Genomic DNA, 17992 nt, shown 5'->3' with positions numbered 1-17992 from the left:
TGGGGTGAGAGGGAAGCAGAGCCAGCAAGACTCAAACAAAGAGGGAAGAGCAAGTCACACATGTTCACCCCATTTCTGCTGTCCCAGGTTCAAGACCTAAATCAAAGCAAACATTCAAACCCTGAAAATCTGTATGGGCAAATAGTGGTATACAAGCCAACCCATACTCCTTGAAATTTCAAAACTGTAAAGAAGTCTAAAGTTCCAGCCCAAAGTAGTGAGCAGATCCCTGTGGGTCCAGAGCAAAGCCAGAAATCCCAGTCAGGGTTTGGGAAGAGGATATAATTCACAGTTTGGGATGGCTGATAGTACTAAGGGGAGGCCCAGATCTTTTTGCCTAAAGCTCAGGGCAGAGCTCCAGGAAAGGGCAATCAAAAGTGTACCTGATTAGAACAAGTACATAGCAAGACTCATAACTTACACCTATGCCAGACAGAGGTTATAATTCAAGTAGTTCCTGATTTGATCAAGATCAAAGTTAAAACCAAAAGCTTACAACCAAGCCTAAGGCAAATCTTTTGAGTTGTCAGGATCTCAAGGGTCAATTGAATCAGTAGGGGGAGTGAGCTCTCCAAACTCTCGGCTCTCAGACTATCATATTAGCCTCCAAGAACTAAAACTGGTAAAAACCCAGAAAATAAGCTAAGAATAACATCAAGGAAGGACTGAAATTTAAGAGAGTACCCCAACTTCCCAGAAAACAGAGCCAATCTATAATTAGAGGGGAAAATGAACAGACAAAAAAAAAAGTATCTAACTCTAAAAAAATTTTATGGAGACAAAGAGCAAGGTACAGACACAGGAGCCAGTGAAAGGAAAGCAAAAGCACGCAAAGCCCAAAAGAAAAAATAAATAGATTGGACACAGAGTCTGAAAGAGCTCTAAAAAAACTTCAAAAACCAATTGAGAGGCAGAGGAAAAGTTAGGTGTGTGAAGAGAACCCCTTCCCAGGATCACATCTGGGACCCTAACTGCATCCCTGTGTTCCAGTGTAGGTCACAGGGAAGTGCCCTAGGCATTTGATCTGGAAGTGATGGAGAAACTGATCCAGGGGTAAAAGGAGAAAATAAAACAGGAAGTGCAAGAAGTGGGGGTTTCTCTCTCTCTCAAGCACATGGGGAAAGGAAGTTGGCTAAGGGAGCCATGTAGATAGCACCCACATGGCTAGTTAGAATAGGCTTTTTCTCTCATCTGTCTGCCTTCTATTATTCAAGAAAATCTTAATAACACTATAGAAATTAAGGACCAGAGTTTAATTTTGTTATTATGTTTTGGTGCCTTACAAAGGGCAACCGACCTTTCAAATTTCTGAATGAGATTAAGGGCTCTGCTGCTACACTTCCTCTACTGATACTGCTGCTGCACCACTGCAATTGCTGTGGATTTTGGTAAGATTGCCCTCATGTGTCCCCAGTCTTAGCTTAGGTGGGGGTGGTGTGTTAGAGAGAGGAGTAGGGAAGGTTTCCTCCCCCCCCCAGCATCTTGGTACAGCCAGCTTGCTAAGGTTGCTCCCTGCCAAAACACAGCCCTAAGAGTGACCAGGAGCCCAGTGGGCTAGTGATCCTGGCGAGAAAGCCCCGAGAAGGACTAGGAGTATCTGCTCCTGACTAGTCAGGCCAATGCACACTGGACTAGGAGGATGATCTGTTCACAACCACGCTAAAGTATCCAGTGCAGGGGGGATTTCTACACTCCAGGCTGGGAGGGACAAGCCCACACCAAAGATCCCTGAGCCAGGATTCTGGTAGGCAGCTAATTTTTTTTTTTGGTTTTCTGTTTTTTCATTTTTTTTTTCAGCTCTTACTTCTGAGCATGCTGCATGATTACCTTCTCTCCCTTCCAAATCCATTCATGCCTAAGAAAGACCTCCTCAGCCCCACTCCCTAGTTCTAGGAGACCCTTCCCCCTGGCCATTACATGCCAGTGTAGCACCACCTATAGGCAAGAAATAAAATTAAATATAATTGAATAAATTAAAATGGAATTGAATAAAACTGAATAAAATTAAATAAAATTTATTAAAATCAATATTAAATTAATTTGAATAAAATCAAATAAAACACAATAAAATTGGATAAAATCAAATTAAGCCAAGCTATTTCAATGCAATATTAATTAGCTGAATATACTAATTCAGTGATTCATTATTTTAAACCTAATAAAACTAATATATTTTAAAATGATCAGTATTATTATAAAAGTATTTATGATTACTCTTATTTAACCCCAATCTAGTTTGGTTAATTTCTGCAATAAAATTAAAGGACACTGTTTCTCAATTATTTTTTTTTTTACTAGAGTAGTGGAAATGTTTTTGGGATCCTTTCATTGTTTGAATTCCTCAGCAGCAATAGTGAGAACAGCTCCTCAACAACAGCACTAGCAGTAATATACTAGTACTATAGCTATTGAACTCTTCAACAAAAGCAGCTAGAACAGAAGTCTCACTCAGATGGTGCAAAAAGACCCAGGAATTTTCCTAAACAGATTAGAAAAGAAAGGCTAGGCGTTTTTGTTTCTGTTTCTGTTTTTAATTCAGGGTCAGAAGACCACACATTATGGTAAATAAATAAAAAATGTCCATCAAAGTTCCCAAGGATTCTCCATTGCAAAAAGTACTAGGCCATTGGGATGACAAGGAGTTCCCTAAGGAAGGGGTATATGTCAAAAAAGGAGATAAAAAAAACTGCAAAGCCTGGACACTAAGGTCTTTTACTTGGCCTCCCTTTGATTCTTTTGATTTTGAAATTCTAAAAGAACTAAAACTGGCTATCAGTGACAAGTCAAAGGACCATGCTTATTGAATGCTATGGGCATATTACCTTGATAATTCAACCAAACCCACTACCCCTGAAAATAGCTTGATTGACTATGAAAACCCTGACACACTGCCTTCACTGTCCTCTAGCCAAGAGGCTATTTCTTCTCCAGGTCCAGGCCATTCAGGCTTGACTCCTTCAGCTTCTCCTCCTAAACTCTTAAATTCAATAAAAAAAAGGTGCCCTGTCATCTTCTCAGGTTGCCTATAAGGAGGTCCCTCCTCTTCTTGATCCAGGCCAAGATCCCTTGACCCCTTAGGCCCCCCTCCCTATCAGGACCTACTCACCTCTCATCCCTCCCACCTCTTCTGTCTCCTTTCCTCCCAACCCACCTGTCTACCCATCTTACCATCTGACCCTCACCCTACCTATGCCTGCTCTTGCTGCATCCAGTCTTTGCCTTGCCCTACACATTTTCTCTTGTCTTGCCCAATTCCCCCTCCACTATCTAGCTTCACTATAGTATACCTACCTTCCCCCTCCCCTCTCTTTTTCTCTTCCCTCTCCCTGCTCTCCTCCTTGCCTTCCTTTCCCTGACCAGCCCCTCCCATCCTACCCAGTTTCATCCTCTCCTCCCAGTCCCAGCTCAGTTACCTATCATCCTGCCTCCTCTCCTGATCAATTGTTCCTTCTCCACCCACTCAGCTCCAACCAGAACAACAACCAGGCTCCAGTAGCCATGGACAACTCAAAAATATACCTGTTCCCTCTAAGGGATGTTCCCATTTAAAATAAATTAGGGAACTTGGTAAATATTAGACATCATACACCCTTTTCTCCACGAGATAGTAAAAGATTCAAGAAAGACTCCTTCCTTTGAGGGTGAATCCATAGTCATAATTTAAAAGTTCCAAAGCCTTTATTTAATTTACCATCAAAGCTGGATAGACATTACCAAATTGCTCCATGCAGAAGGAGAAATAAGCAAAGTCCTTTCTCATGTTAATAGGGCCAGGGAGAGGGTGCATTACATCGGCTGTTTGAAAATCCTATTTGGGACCTAAATTCAGCTGAAGATTACATACATCTATATGAGGCTAAAAATACATCACTAAAAGGAAAAAGAGCTTGCTCTGACAGACCAAGTAATTGTACTAAATTTGAAGATTTGAAACAAGGTGAAAATGAGAGACCATCTCAATTATTGGATAGACTTATTGAACTAGGATGTAGGTATCTTGACCTGTATCTTTCTAGAGAAAAAGATGGTGAGACACATAAGATTACATTGTATAACTAAGTGCTCCAAATATTGGGAAATATTTTATGAATAATTTCTCTGACTGGTCAACTATGGACATCAATAAAGGACAAAAGTTTATGTCTTTGAAGGCCATGAAAAGTGAGATCGAGAAGAAGCTGGATTAGAGTAGGAGTTGAAGAAGAATAAAAATAAATTAGATGAGAAATTAAGGAGGAATAGCTGAAATAAAGGAACAAATTGAAGAAGGAGCTGTAAAACAATAGTCATAGCTCCTTTAAAGGAATCCATGAAGCAACCAATAGCATGTTATTTTGTGGTAAGGAAGATCATGTAGTTATGAATTGTAGGAGGAATCAGGAAAATAGAAATGGAAGCTGAGGAATAATAATAATAATAATAGTAATACTAATACTAATAATAATAGGAAGCCCAACATGACTAGTAATCTGAATCAGGCAAATCACAACCCATACCAAAACATCCTTCATGGAGTTTGTTCAAACTATGCAAACTGTGGGGAATTCCCCTCTGGTTGGGGGTCCCCAGAGGAACAACCAAGGATCTTAATGATGGTGTGAGGGGGCAGGAAAGGGCTCTAGATTTGAGGGTTAAAACCTTTGATTTCCAAGACCCTAATGTTTTAGGGCAGAAAAGTATTTTAAATGCTTCTAAATTATCTAAAAATAGCATAATTCTTATTATCATTTATTACTATGTTAATATAATCACTATAGAAATAGGACCTCACAGAAATAAGGTCCATTTCGTATATTTTTCTTTGTTTCAAGTATTGTCATAGTCAAATAATTTATCCTGAAATGGCCAGGCTACTGAAGATAAGCCTCATCCCCAAATGTTAGGAAACCGGTATTGCAGAAGAGTCTAACATGGAAAAGGCATTAGGATATGCATTCAAAAATTGCCTTTTTAAAAATTTCTCTGAAGAAATGAAAAGTTACTGCATAATTATTTAGAGTAGATTAAAGAGAGAAGAAGAAAAAGAAAGCCCCAACAGGGAAAACCATCAGCAGCCTCATTGGGAAGTGGCTTTCAGAGCTCAGAGTCCACAGGCCATATCACCTTAGAAGAACTGAATCTTGTAGAAACACAGAAATAAAGTTAAGGGGAGCAACAAAGAAAATCTCAAGTTTAAAATAGTGCCACTACTACCCTCAGAATAGAACCCACCTTTAAGAGAAAAGTAAAAGTCAAGAAAAAACTTACTTAGAAAATAAGTAAGCATCAATAAATAAACAAATAAATGAATAAATAGATGAATAAATGAATAAATAAATGAACAAAACCCTAACCATATAATTTTTTTAATTTTTATTTTTAAAATCTTTTTTCCATATTTACCTGATTCATTTTCTTTCCCTCCCCACTCCCATAGATGACAAGTAATTCTACTGAGTTGTACAAATGTTATTACTTGATACCTATTATTTCCATATTATTCACTTTTGCTATAATCTTTTAAAGCCAAAACACCAATTCATATACCCATATATAGAAGTGTTAAGTGATAAGGCATATGTTTTCCTAGAAAATTTATTTAGGGAAAATGAAGAGCAAGGCACAGATTCAGAAGAAGACAATAAAAGCAAAGCAGCTACATGTAAAACTTCAAAAAAAATATGAATTGGTCTCAGGCTCTGGAAGAGTTTAAAAATAATTTCAAAAATCAATTAAGAGGCAGAGTAAAAATGGGGAAGAGAAATGAAAGCAATAGAAATTAGATTTGACCAAAAAGCAAAAAGGAAACAAAAATTCAATGAAGAAAGCAGTTTCATAAAATGTAGAACTGACAGAATGGAAAAGGAGAGTCAAAAGCTCACAGAAAAAAATCATTCATGAAAAATTCGAATTGGCAAAGAGGAAGCTAAAGACTTCGTGAGACACTAAGAAACAAGAAAACAAAATTTTTAAAAATGAAAAAAAAGAAAGAAAGAAAAGAAAATGTGAAATATTAAACTGAAAATACAACTGACCTGAAAAATGGATCTAAGAGAGACAATCTAAGAATTACTGGATTACCTGAAAGACATGATCAAAAAAAAAAAAAGAGCCTAGACATCAAAATATAAGAAATTATCAAAGACAACTACTTTAATATTCTTGAACAAGAGAGTAAAAAGAAATTGAAAGAATTCACATATCACCTCCATAAATAAATTCCCAAATAACAACTCCCAGGAATATGAAAGCTAATTTCAACAGCCCCAAGTGAAAGAAAAACATTCAAATACCATGGAGCTAGAGTCAGGATACATAGGACTTAGCAGCCTTCACATTAAGAACCAGAAGGCTTGGAACATGCTATAACAGAGGGCAAAAGAACTATGTTTACAACCCACAATCGCCTATCAAGCAAAACTGAGTATACAGTCGTCCCTCACTATATCGTGGTTCACTTATTGAGGCTTCACTGTGTTGCAGGTTTAAAAAAATATATTTATCTAATTCTGTATCATGGAATTTTTGCTATATAACAGGATTTTTTTTTTGGTAAGAAACCACCAATTTATTGAATGAAAAATCCAACAGAAATTCCCACCCCCTAACCAGTCCCTTGCTGTCAAGGAGCTTACAATTGAATGGAGGAGACAATATACAATAAACATAAACAAGGCAAGCTATAGAAATACAAAAGCACCTGTGTGTGTGTATTTCAAAATAATTAACAGAAAGAAAGCACTTAAATTAAGAGGAGTTGGTGAAAAACTTCCTCTAAAACCAGGATATCAGTAAGCAGTGTTAAAAAGGGAGAACATTCTAGGCATAGGTGACATCCAGGGAAAGTCCTGGAATTGAGAGATAAAGCATCTTGTTCATGGCACAGCCCCAGGGCCAGTGTCTTTGGATATTAGAATTCATGTCAAGAAGTGAGGTGGTAATAAGAAAGTAAAGGTAGGAGGGTAGGTTATGAAGTGCTTTGACTATATCAAGCAAAGTATTTAGTATTTGATGCTGGAGACAATAGGGAATCATTGGAATTTACTGACTAGAGGAGTGATTTAGTCTGATCACTTTGGTGACTGAATGGAGGACAGACTGGTGTAGAGATGGAACTAGAACAAGCTGACTTAGGGAGGATCAATGGAAGAGACTTGGGATAAATGCCCTCAGCAAGATAGTATAGGATAAACTCAAAGATCCCAGGTTTTTGGGACAAGAACCCACTATTTGACAAAAACTGCTGGGAAAATTGGAAAACAGTATGAAAGACATTATTAATGGTCTAGATCAACATCTGACGCCCTATACCAAGATAAATTCAGAATGGGTAAATGACTTAAAAAAAGGAAACTATAAGTAAATTAGATGAACATAAAATAGTATACCTGTCAGATCTATGGGAAAGTAAAGATTTTAAGATCAAGCAAAAAATAGAGAATATTACAAAATGTGACATGAATAATTTTGATTACATTAAATGTAAAAAGTTTTGTACGAACAAAACCAATGCAACCAAAATTAGGGAAGGGAAGCAAAAAATTGGGGGGAAAATCTTTATAATAAAAACCTCTGACAAAGATCTAATTTCTCAGATTTATAAGGAGCTAAGCTAAGTCAATTGTACAAAAGAAAATCAAGCCATTCCCCAATTGGTAAACAGACAAGAGGCATGAATAGGCAATTTTCAGATAAAGAAATCAAAACCATCAATAAGCACAAGAAAAAGTATTCTAAATCTCTTAAAATTAGAGAAATGCAAATCAAAACAACTCTAAGGTACCACCTCACACCCAGCAGACTGACTAAAATGACAGCAAAGGAAGCAATAAATATTGGAGGGGATGTGACAAAATTGGGACACTAATGCATTGCTGGTGGAAGGCAATTTGGAATTATGTCCAAAGGGCTTTAAAAAACTGCTGCCCTTTGATCCAGCCATACCATTGCTGGCTTTGTACCCCAAAGAGATAATAAGGAAAAATACATGTACAAAAATATTCAGTCTTGCTCTTTGTGGTGGCAAAAAAAATTGGAAAATGAGGGGATGCCCTTCAATTGGTTAATGGCTGAACAAATGGTGGTATATGTTGGTGATGGAATACTATTGTGCTCAAAGGAATAATAAAGTGGAGGAATTCCATGTGAACTGGAATGACCTCCATCCAGGAACTGATGCAGAGTGAAAGAAGCAGAATCAGGAGAACATTGTACCCAGAGACGGATACACTGTGGCATAATTGAATATAATTGACTTCTCCACTAGTAGCAATGCAATGATCTAGGACAATTCTAAGGGATTTATGAGAAAGAACACTATCCACAGTTAGAGAAAGAACTGTGGGAGCAGAAACGCAGAAGAAAGACATTTCCTTAATCACATGGTTCAATAGGGATATGAATGAGGATGTAGACTCTAAATGATCACTCTATTGCAAATATGAATAATATGGAAATACGTCTTGATCAATGATACTTGTTAAACCCAGTTGAATTGTGCTTTGGCTATGGGAGGGGGAGAAATAAGAGGGGAGGAAAAGAGCATGAAATCATGTAACCATGGAAAAATATTCTAAATCTATTAAATTAAAAAATTTTTTAAAGAAATAAGCTGACTTAAAATAGTCTAGATATGAAGTTATGACAGCCTATATTAGACTGGTAGTAATGTCTGAAAAGAAAACATGAGAAATGTTGCAGAGTTGCAATTGATAGACATTGGCAAATAGCTTGAAAAGAAGAAACAATTTATTTTGCAGATGACATGATGGTGAACATTGTAAAGATGAGATTAACAATCCCCTACCCATTTTTAGATTTAATCACCAGAAGCATATACACTCCACTTATCATTAAGTGGGGGAGGTCTGTGACACATGTGTGTGAAAGTGGGTGATGAATCAGAACCCACTGACTACCCCCTGGGCAGTTCTAAGCAAAACTATAGCTATAATTGGTCCATGTAAAAGTGGAAGGAAGGCACAAGAAGTGACAAAAGACAAAAGACAAAAAACTTCCTCTGTGAGTAGGTCTTGCACCCTCAACTTGACCCTGGAAGAGCTCTGGCTGAGGACCTTTAGAATTACCACCTGGGTGAGTGAAAAGGACTGACTCCTTTCCCTGGCTTTCCTGGAAGTACTAGCCTCTAGAGAGGCCCCTCATCTTGGAGAAAGCCTTGTGGCTAAAACCCTTGTTTAATTTACCTCTGGGCTCCCTTTCCTGGGGCCTCTCAAGCCCTGCCTGGTTCAGACCAGCCAGAGTAAATATTTATTCTCTCTGATTTTCTTACTTTCACTCTTTCTCTCTTTGTAAATAAACTAATATAAACAGTCATTCTGACTTGAGATATATGAATCTCTGGAGACCACACTCTTAAATATTTTATCCCTTACCTTTAATTTTTACCCCTTATAATATAGAGAAACAATGAATTAAAAATGAATTAAAATAACTAACATCAACCAAGTTGTAAGATATAAAATAAATCCACAAAAATTACTGTTTTTTTTTTCAAAATAATATCAACAAAACTTAACAGGCAGAGAAAGAAAGAATTATGTAAATAAAACTACAAAACATACTCTTGTCATGAGTAGACATATCCTTTATTCTGTGCCATACTAATAAAATTAGAAAAAATAATGAGATTCATCTGAAGGCACAAAAGTTGAATAATATCAAGACAGATAATGAAAGCAAAAGCAGAGAAGGGAACCAAATAATACCAAGTCTTCAAACTATGCTATAAAGTAGTCATTCCCAAAATAATTTGTTATTGGTTAAAAAAAAAAGAAACTGATCAGATCAAGTAGTAGAATAGATTATATACACAACATTCAGAAGTAAACAAATCTAGTAGCCTAATATTTGCTAAATTCAAATACTTGCTGCTAAAGAAAAGACTAACTGATTAAAAATTGCTGAGAAAAGTAAATAGTAATCAGGCAGAAATTAAGTTTAGATCAAAATCTCAAACCATATATCAAGATAAGCTCCAAATGAAAACATGACCTATATATAAGAGATCACATTTTAAAAAGTTTAGGGCAAGGATACTTTTCTAATGTGTGCATATGTATGTGTGTATACACACCTATAGAAAGGGATCATCACCAAACAGGATAAAGAGAATCACAAAAGTTAAAACTATTTTAATTACAATTTTGCACAAACCATTACACCTAAAATTATAAGGAAAATAGCCATCTGGGAAAAGTCTTTCAGCAAGTTTCTCTGGTAAAGTTCTCATTTCCAAGGTATATAAGGATCTGATTTAAATTTATAAGAACATTCGTCATTGCTCAATTAATAAACAATCTAAAGATCGGAACAATTTTCAAAGAATAAATCCAAACTATCAATAAACATATAAAAATGCTTTAAATATCTAATAATTAAAGAAATACAAATTAAAGCAATTCTGAAGTTCAACCTTAAACTTATCAGACTAACAAAGACTACATTTTAAAGGGGCTGTAGAAAAATAGACACAGTGATGTGTTGGTGGTGATGGTGGTGATGGTGAATAGGTCCAAACATTCTGGAAAGCAGTTTGAATTTTGCCTCCAAATTACTAAAAAGTACATGCCTTTTGGCCCTCTGATATGATTAATAGGCAAAAAAAACCCAGAAAAATCAATGAGAAAGAATTATTTTAGGTATAAAAATAGTTATTATAGTTTTTAGAGTCAAAGAACTAAAAATTAAAGAGGTATTTTCCAACTGTCAACTGTTAGTACAAATTATTGTGATATATTACTATAATGGAATACTATTGTATTGAAAGAAATAAAAAAGAGATTCAGAGATACCTGGAAAGATATGCATGAAGTAATGCAGAGTGAAGCAAGAAAACCAAAAGAAAAAATTGTATTATAACATTAAAATTGTTCAAAAATTCTGAAAAACTTACTATTAAACTGAATGATCACAACCATAATTCCAAAGAATGGATGAAGAAAAACATTTCATAATAGGGACTCAGTGGACTAATATGCAGAATAAGAGAAGCATTTTTTAACATGTCCAAAGTTTCAGTGCATATTATTTAACTCTGCTATAATAACACAATGATTGCTCCTTCTTTCCAACTTTGATCTTCCTTCCTTGGTTGTTTTTTTTTTATTTCTCTTTAATAAGCATGGGAAGGGTGAATGGGAGAAGAAAATAGTTGCTTAATAATGGACATTTTAAGATTTTTATAAAAATAAACAAGGATGCAAAAAATCTACAGATATTGACAAACTTGATGATAAAATATTCTGATAAGAACTCCATATCTGACAAGAACTGTTAAGAAAATTGGAAATCAGTACAGAAAGGAACTGGGTTATGAGAAGTACATTACATCATATCCCAACAGATTTTGTTTTACCTTAAAGAATTTTATTACATAGAAGACTAAATAGAAAGAAAAATTAAGGCAAGACATTTTGAAATGTTATGTACTGTACTAATTTACTGCCATCCCCATTGTTATTACATATTGCACATACCTCTCCAATAAATTTTTCCACTCATAAGCTAACAAAATTCTTTCAGATTCTGTCAGTCAAGGTAATCTATTGCTTCTTGCAAATAACTTTCCTGTTTCAGTCTTCATGTGTCTGTATGTAGCAACACATATTTATCATGTACTCTTTCTTGTCTTCCAGTATGTTTCAAAACCTAGAAGTTCCCTGGTGCAAAAGCCTTTTTGAATCCAGTTTGCTAATTATTATTTTGCTCCCTGACATTACAAGAATTAATTTGTTTTATAAAATTTTCCATCTATGAATATGCTATTTGATATAATTCTTCTACCAAAGGGTTCAAGGTAAGGGAAAAGGGTAATTAGACTTCAGTTAAGACTCTCCAGATCTAGAAAAGGAGAAAAAGAGAAAGGAAAATGAAACATTGTAGGTAGGTGCTTTATAAGTGCTTGTGGTATGAAATATCTTCAAATTTGAATTAAAGGGTTTTAGGTTTGAAGGCTTCAAAGTGACCTTGGCTACTTTCCATCTACTCTCTGGGTCTAAGGTTCCTTATTTATAAGATGTGAGAAAGGATTAGTTTTAAGAACATTTCCAGCTCGAATTATTACAGTATTTCATATATGTTCTCTTCCAAACAAAAGATAAGACTAGTCCCCTCTATTTTTTTTTATCTTCTCCTTTCCTTCAGCCCATAAGCCTCTAATGCATTTTTTAACATACAACAGAAATTCCAAAAAATGATTCTACATAAGTGATAAGTTGCTCTTTGCTGCAAAAATGACTTTGAAATTAAGAGTGCTAAAGGACTTAAAACAACCTAATCTACTTACCCTGTTTTTAAAAATATGGAAATTGAGAATGATAGAAGTTAATTGACTTACTCTGGCTCTCATAGTTCCCTTTCATTCTATCATTTTGTAGGATAATCTTTTAGGAATAATCCTTTGAAGGGTAATGGGATAATCATTTGAAGGTAACTCCAGAAAAGAGATTCTCAAATTCAAGCATCTCTTTATTTTTCCAGTTTCAGGTTTCCAGAGAGAAATAAATAGCTCAAAGTGATACCTAGAATTTTACTATTAAGAAATGATCTATTAGTGAAAAATATTCAGCAGCATCTAAGTATTTTTTAAACCCTTACCTTCTGTCTTAGCATGAATTCTAAGACAGAAGAGCAACAAGGTTAGGCAATTGGGTTTAAGCAACTTGCCCATAGTCATATAGCTAGAAACAGGTTTGAGACCAGATTTGAACCCAGGTTTTCCCAACTACAGAATTGGCACTGTGCTACCTAGCTGTCCTAGTATCTAAGAATTTAAAGTTGTTGCACTGCGATTCATTAGGTGGATAAATTTTAATTATTTCCTTTTTTTTTAAGTGTTTATCATGATTGTGAGAAAAGTAAAAAGTTATCATGATTTATCAGATAACCTACTAAAGGGAGAAAACTTCTGATTTCACTGATACTAGGAAATACTAGGTGGGAAAAAAAACACCTCTACAAATTTACTTACTCTATAATTTATGAATGAGTTAAGTGATTTGCCCACAGTCACATAGCCAGTCTGAGTCTAAAGGAGAACTTAAAAACAAGTTCCATGGCTTCAAGGCTGACTCTCTTGATGCCACAATCTCACTAATAGATGAATGTCAATAAGAAATTCAGGAATAGCAATAACTATGTATATACTAATCTATTTGGATTTTTAAAGAAGCAAGAAACTGTTCTAAGTTTTAGAAATTAACTTCCTACTAAATAGGTGGCTTTTCATTCTTGAAAATGAACCTAATAACAAGCTATAGGTAATGGGCTATGAGTTACTTATCTAGGAATGATGATTTCCTAGCAATCAATCACTTGCCCAGTTGTCCCTCTTAATACCTGCTTGAATTTCCAGGACAGTATGGTCTTTGAACATGAAATTTAATATTGAACAGTTGGCACAAAGAATCTCATAAACTAGATACACTCTTACTCATTTTTAACAGGAAAAAAAAACAAATCAAAATAAAAAATGCTACCAGAATTCACCACTAGGTGTCATTTAAATTTAAGGTCATGAGCTATCATTAAAGAATTCAATTAAGTTGTATTTACTTTCACTTTATAAAAAAAAAAAAAATTAGAATAGGAATTCCTAGCAGATGGATAATGGGGCTACAACCCCTAATGTTGCTCCAACTGAAATTTCTGTCTTGAAATGGTAACTTAAGTCCCGGAAATAGAACAAAACTGGAAATCTTGGAATGTCCTCTTCTCAGATAAAATAGCTGTTTCCCCAGATTAAATGTTGATATAAATAGGAGACAAGAACAAAAAGGACTGAAATGACAGCAATTACTGACCCATACTTGAGTTTGTGGGAAGGATTATGTGAGGACCTGGTTGCTTTTCTCTTATAGTTACTGAATGTAATCAATTGTAAGACTTCAGATAAGCAAGAAAAATAAAGCTTTACAACTTAATTAGAGAGAATTAGCAATTTGATGGTCTATAATGGTTAGGGCTGGAACCTGGTGTCAGGAATACTTAAATTGAAATTCAGTCTCAGATACTCATTATCTTGGTGATCTTGGGCAAGTCATTTAATCTCTCTCAAATTTCAATGTGGACAGATAATATTTGTAAAAACACTTTGCAAATCTGAAATCACTATATAAGTGCTAGGTTTTTTTTAATAGGAAAATAATAATAGAATAAGAAAAACTACTATTATATTTAGGTAACCATCTTCTAGCATTCTGAGATATAATGCTTGGAGTTGGGACTTTTTCCAGTATTTTACAACAAAATTAATACAATTCTATTTTCCTAACCACACTAATGGAAATCTCAGGAAATGGAATTTCAAGTAAAGTTCTTTAAAAAAAATGCAATGAAGTGCAGTCTAACCGTGCTTCCTCCATATCATTTTTTTTTACCCAAATGTAAAACTTCACATTTGTCTTTATTGGATTTTATCATCTTAGCTTCAATCCAATGCTCTAGCCTATAAATATCTTTTTTGCATCCTGATTCTACTTTCCAGTGTGTTAGCTAATCCTTTCAGTTTTGTGTCATGTACAGATTTGATGATCATTTTTTAAAAAATTTCCCTTCTGTTTTGGAATCAATATTGTATATTAGGTCCAAGGCAGAAGAGTGGTACGGGCTAGGCATTTAAGGGTTAAATGACTTACCCAGAGTCATACAGCTAGAAAGTATCTGAGGCCAAATTTGAACACAGGTCCTCCTATCTCTGGGCCTGACTCTCAATCCACGGAGCTACCTAACTGCCCCTTTGATGATAATTTTATATGCCTTTAAGTGACTGATAAAAATGTTAAGCAGCACCCTACCAATCACAGATCCCTGTCATGACAGTGGACATTAACAACTCCAGATTCTAGCTGTTCAAACATTTTTAATCCATTGAATTGTTTTCTCTAAAGTATATCTAGTAGTATGAGACTAGTATGAGGTACTTAATCAAAATCTTTGCTAAAATACATCTATATTCAACTATTCTGAGAGCAATTTGCAACTATGCCATTGATTTAGTAATACCACTACTAGGTCTATATACAAAAGAGATTTTTTAAAAAGGGAAAAGGACCTATTTGAACACAAATATTTTTAGCAGCTATTTTTGTAGTAGCAAAGAATTGAAATTTGAGGGGATGTCCATCAACTAGGAAATGGCTTGATAGCTGAACAAATTGTGGTATGTGATTATAATGGAATATTTTTATGCTATTGAAATAAATGATTTCTAAAAAAACTGGAAAGACAAGAACTAATATGAAGTTAAGTGAGCAGAACCACAATACTGTACAATACACAATAACTAAAATATTATATGATGAGAACTGTGAAGGATCTAGCTATTCTGAGTAATATAATGACTCCAGAGAAAGAACTGATGGAGTCTGATGGCAGACCAAAACATTATTATATTTCACTTTCTTTTTTCTTTTTTTTAGTTGATATCTCTTCCACAGAAATTACTAATGTAGAAAAATGTTTTACACAACTGCATATGTAAAATCTGTATCAGATTGTTTACTGTCTTCAGGGAACAGAGAAGGTAGGGAAAGAAGTTGGAACTCAAAATTTTAAGAAAATGAATGCAAAAAAAATTGTTTTTGCATGTACTTGAGAAAATTTTAAAAACTGATAGGAAAATAAAGTACTATTAAAAACTCCCCTCCACATACACATCTACAATTCCCTGCATCCACTAGTTTAATAGACTGGTTAAAAAATAATAATGTTAAGTCTGGCAGGACTTCTTTTAATATTATAGTTTATTTTTTATTACTGGGTCTTCCTATGTCACCTAGGCTAGAGATACAAGGGCTCAGTTTCACTTTGATCTGCCTGAAATCTCTAATCTATTCTGTTTCCTGGCTGGGCTGGTTTGCCCCTAGATAAGCAACCTAGTGCATCACTACCCAAATCATTCTTCCTCAGTGAAACTATTTCTCCTTGTGTCTTCAATTTTCATTCTTGAGCATATATCACTTAGAGTGATTTATACATCACAATTCATAGTCATTCAAGCCTTACAAAAGTACTATGAAGTAAGTACAAGTATTAATTGTCAATTCCACTTTTCTGATAAAGTTCAAATGGGTTATTTAATTTTTTAAGTGAGGTCTTCCTGACATTAAGTCTAGAACTATTCACTATGGCCTGATGCATTTCTGTATCATTTTCTTGTGAATTTAGAAAAAAATGCTGACCGAAATCCCTTAATATGAACTATCCATTGTTGTTAATGTTTTACAATTCTGACTATTCTAACAGGTTTCCCTGAAATTGGCAAAGCTTTAATCCCACTGAAGATTTCAGTAACACTTCAATGTTTATGTGTAAGCAACCTGATTTGTTGCTCCACTATCTAGACAGCAAACTTTCTCTATTGGAAGACAGTGATAAGAAGAAAATATGCTCAGTGAATGATGGCAAGCTGAAATAAGTACCAAAGAGAAATGTCCTCTGAATATTCTATTAAACTATTTTGCTGAAAATGTAAAATAAATTTCTAAATGATATCTACTTTAAAAAATGTTAGCAATTTATACTGAGTATCATGTTGCTTCAAATATTATTAAGGCAATCAACCATTGCAAGAAAAAAACTCTATAAATTCCTTTTGCCATAGAAAATAAATAGCATACTCAATTCTTTATTTCTTAAGTTTCTTTGCTAAAGTGCCTTTGGATGAATACACATTAAAACACAATGTATACAATTTAGTTTTAAAGGAAGCCCCAAAATATGTTAACATTTTTACTTAAAAATTTTTAATTAATTAATTAATATTTATTTATTATATATGTAAAATAAATAATTAATTAATATATTAATTAATATTAAAACAATATTTACTTGCTTCAAAACATTTACTTATTTTGAAAAATAATTGTAATAAAAATATCTATTTTATGAAGCTCAAAGTGTTTACTTTAAAAATTACATCTAAATCAATATTTTTGTATCCAAAATGGCCCTTAGTTCTACACAGCTACTTCTGTAGTGGCCAAAAGGAGGAACTGATAGGAGGCAATAGGACTTTAAGTAGCAACCAAAAATCCCAGTATGTAATTCATCTAAAAATGTTAATTTAATTTATAATACTCTAAATATGAAACCTACAAGGAAAAAAATCATTAAGTTTATACATCATTGAAAGAAATGAAACATATCATTTTTAAAGAGTTTAGAAAGTACTCAGCAACTTTCACACATAAGTCACACAAAGGAAAACTTACAGCTTTTTCTGCATCTTTAAGTGGTCATAAATTCATGGGAAGTAGGATAGCATAATCATTAGAAAGCCAATTTTATAGTCAGGAAGAGGTGAGTTCAAGTTTCAATTCTAGAACATTCTACCCTTGCCATGGGACCTTAGGAAAGTCACTAAACATCTCCAAACTCTTGAAAAATCAGTACAAGTGCAAAAGGTGCTGAACTACAATGTTAAAGTGATTTTGTTCAATTTAATAGTGAAATCACAGATCCAAGTCCTTTGCCAAGAGGCATGATCAGAAAACAATAATACCAGGTATAGTCATATTCATGTATTCCAACTCATTTACTTTGTGAATGAGTAAATTGAAGTCTAGAGAGATAACTTACTTGCTCATCCATTATCATAAAGCTAATTTTTCAAACTGGATAAAGAATATTCTCAAGAAACAGTTTCTTAATTTAAAAAAAAAACTTTACCATCAGCTTTCTGAAGCTTAAATTCAATCCTTGGCAGATACTAGTTGATCCAAAACATATAATCATAATTTTTAACAGAACTAATTTGTAACTTATTCTTTGAGTTGTTAAAATATAATGGCATGTCTAAAACATTTCAGTTTACCTTGAAAAAAACCTGTCACAATGCAGTAAGTATTAAATATTAAGTAGCCTTACCATGTGGAGTAATTGTTTGTACAGGTTTGGTAGGAGATTTTACATTCCATATAGTCAAAGTGCCATCTGAATGACTACAAATGAATTGTTTTCCTTCATGGTGCCAGGCAACTGAGTGGATAGCCTA

At 34.3% G+C, this 17992-nt stretch overlaps 1 protein-coding gene across 4 annotated transcripts in view; it reads right to left on the bottom strand.

Moving 5' to 3' along the window:
• The window catches only part of STXBP5 (syntaxin binding protein 5), a 213840-nt gene that overhangs the window by 115599 nt on the left and 80249 nt on the right, over positions 1-17992 (bottom strand). For all 4 annotated transcript variants that reach the window (XM_056818911.1, XM_056818912.1, XM_003340397.4 and 1 more), the window contains exon 8: positions 17866-17989. In XM_056818911.1, the coding sequence (XP_056674889.1) occupies positions 17866-17989 (124 nt within the window). The remainder of the gene's footprint in view (positions 1-17865; positions 17990-17992) is intronic.

This window comes from Monodelphis domestica, chromosome 2, assembly GCF_027887165.1.
Source record: "Monodelphis domestica isolate mMonDom1 chromosome 2, mMonDom1.pri, whole genome shotgun sequence".
Classification (NCBI taxonomy): Eukaryota; Metazoa; Chordata; class Mammalia; order Didelphimorphia; family Didelphidae; genus Monodelphis; species Monodelphis domestica.
The sequence above is the reverse complement of the archived record's forward strand: the minus strand, read 5'-3'. Positions and strand labels throughout refer to the sequence as shown.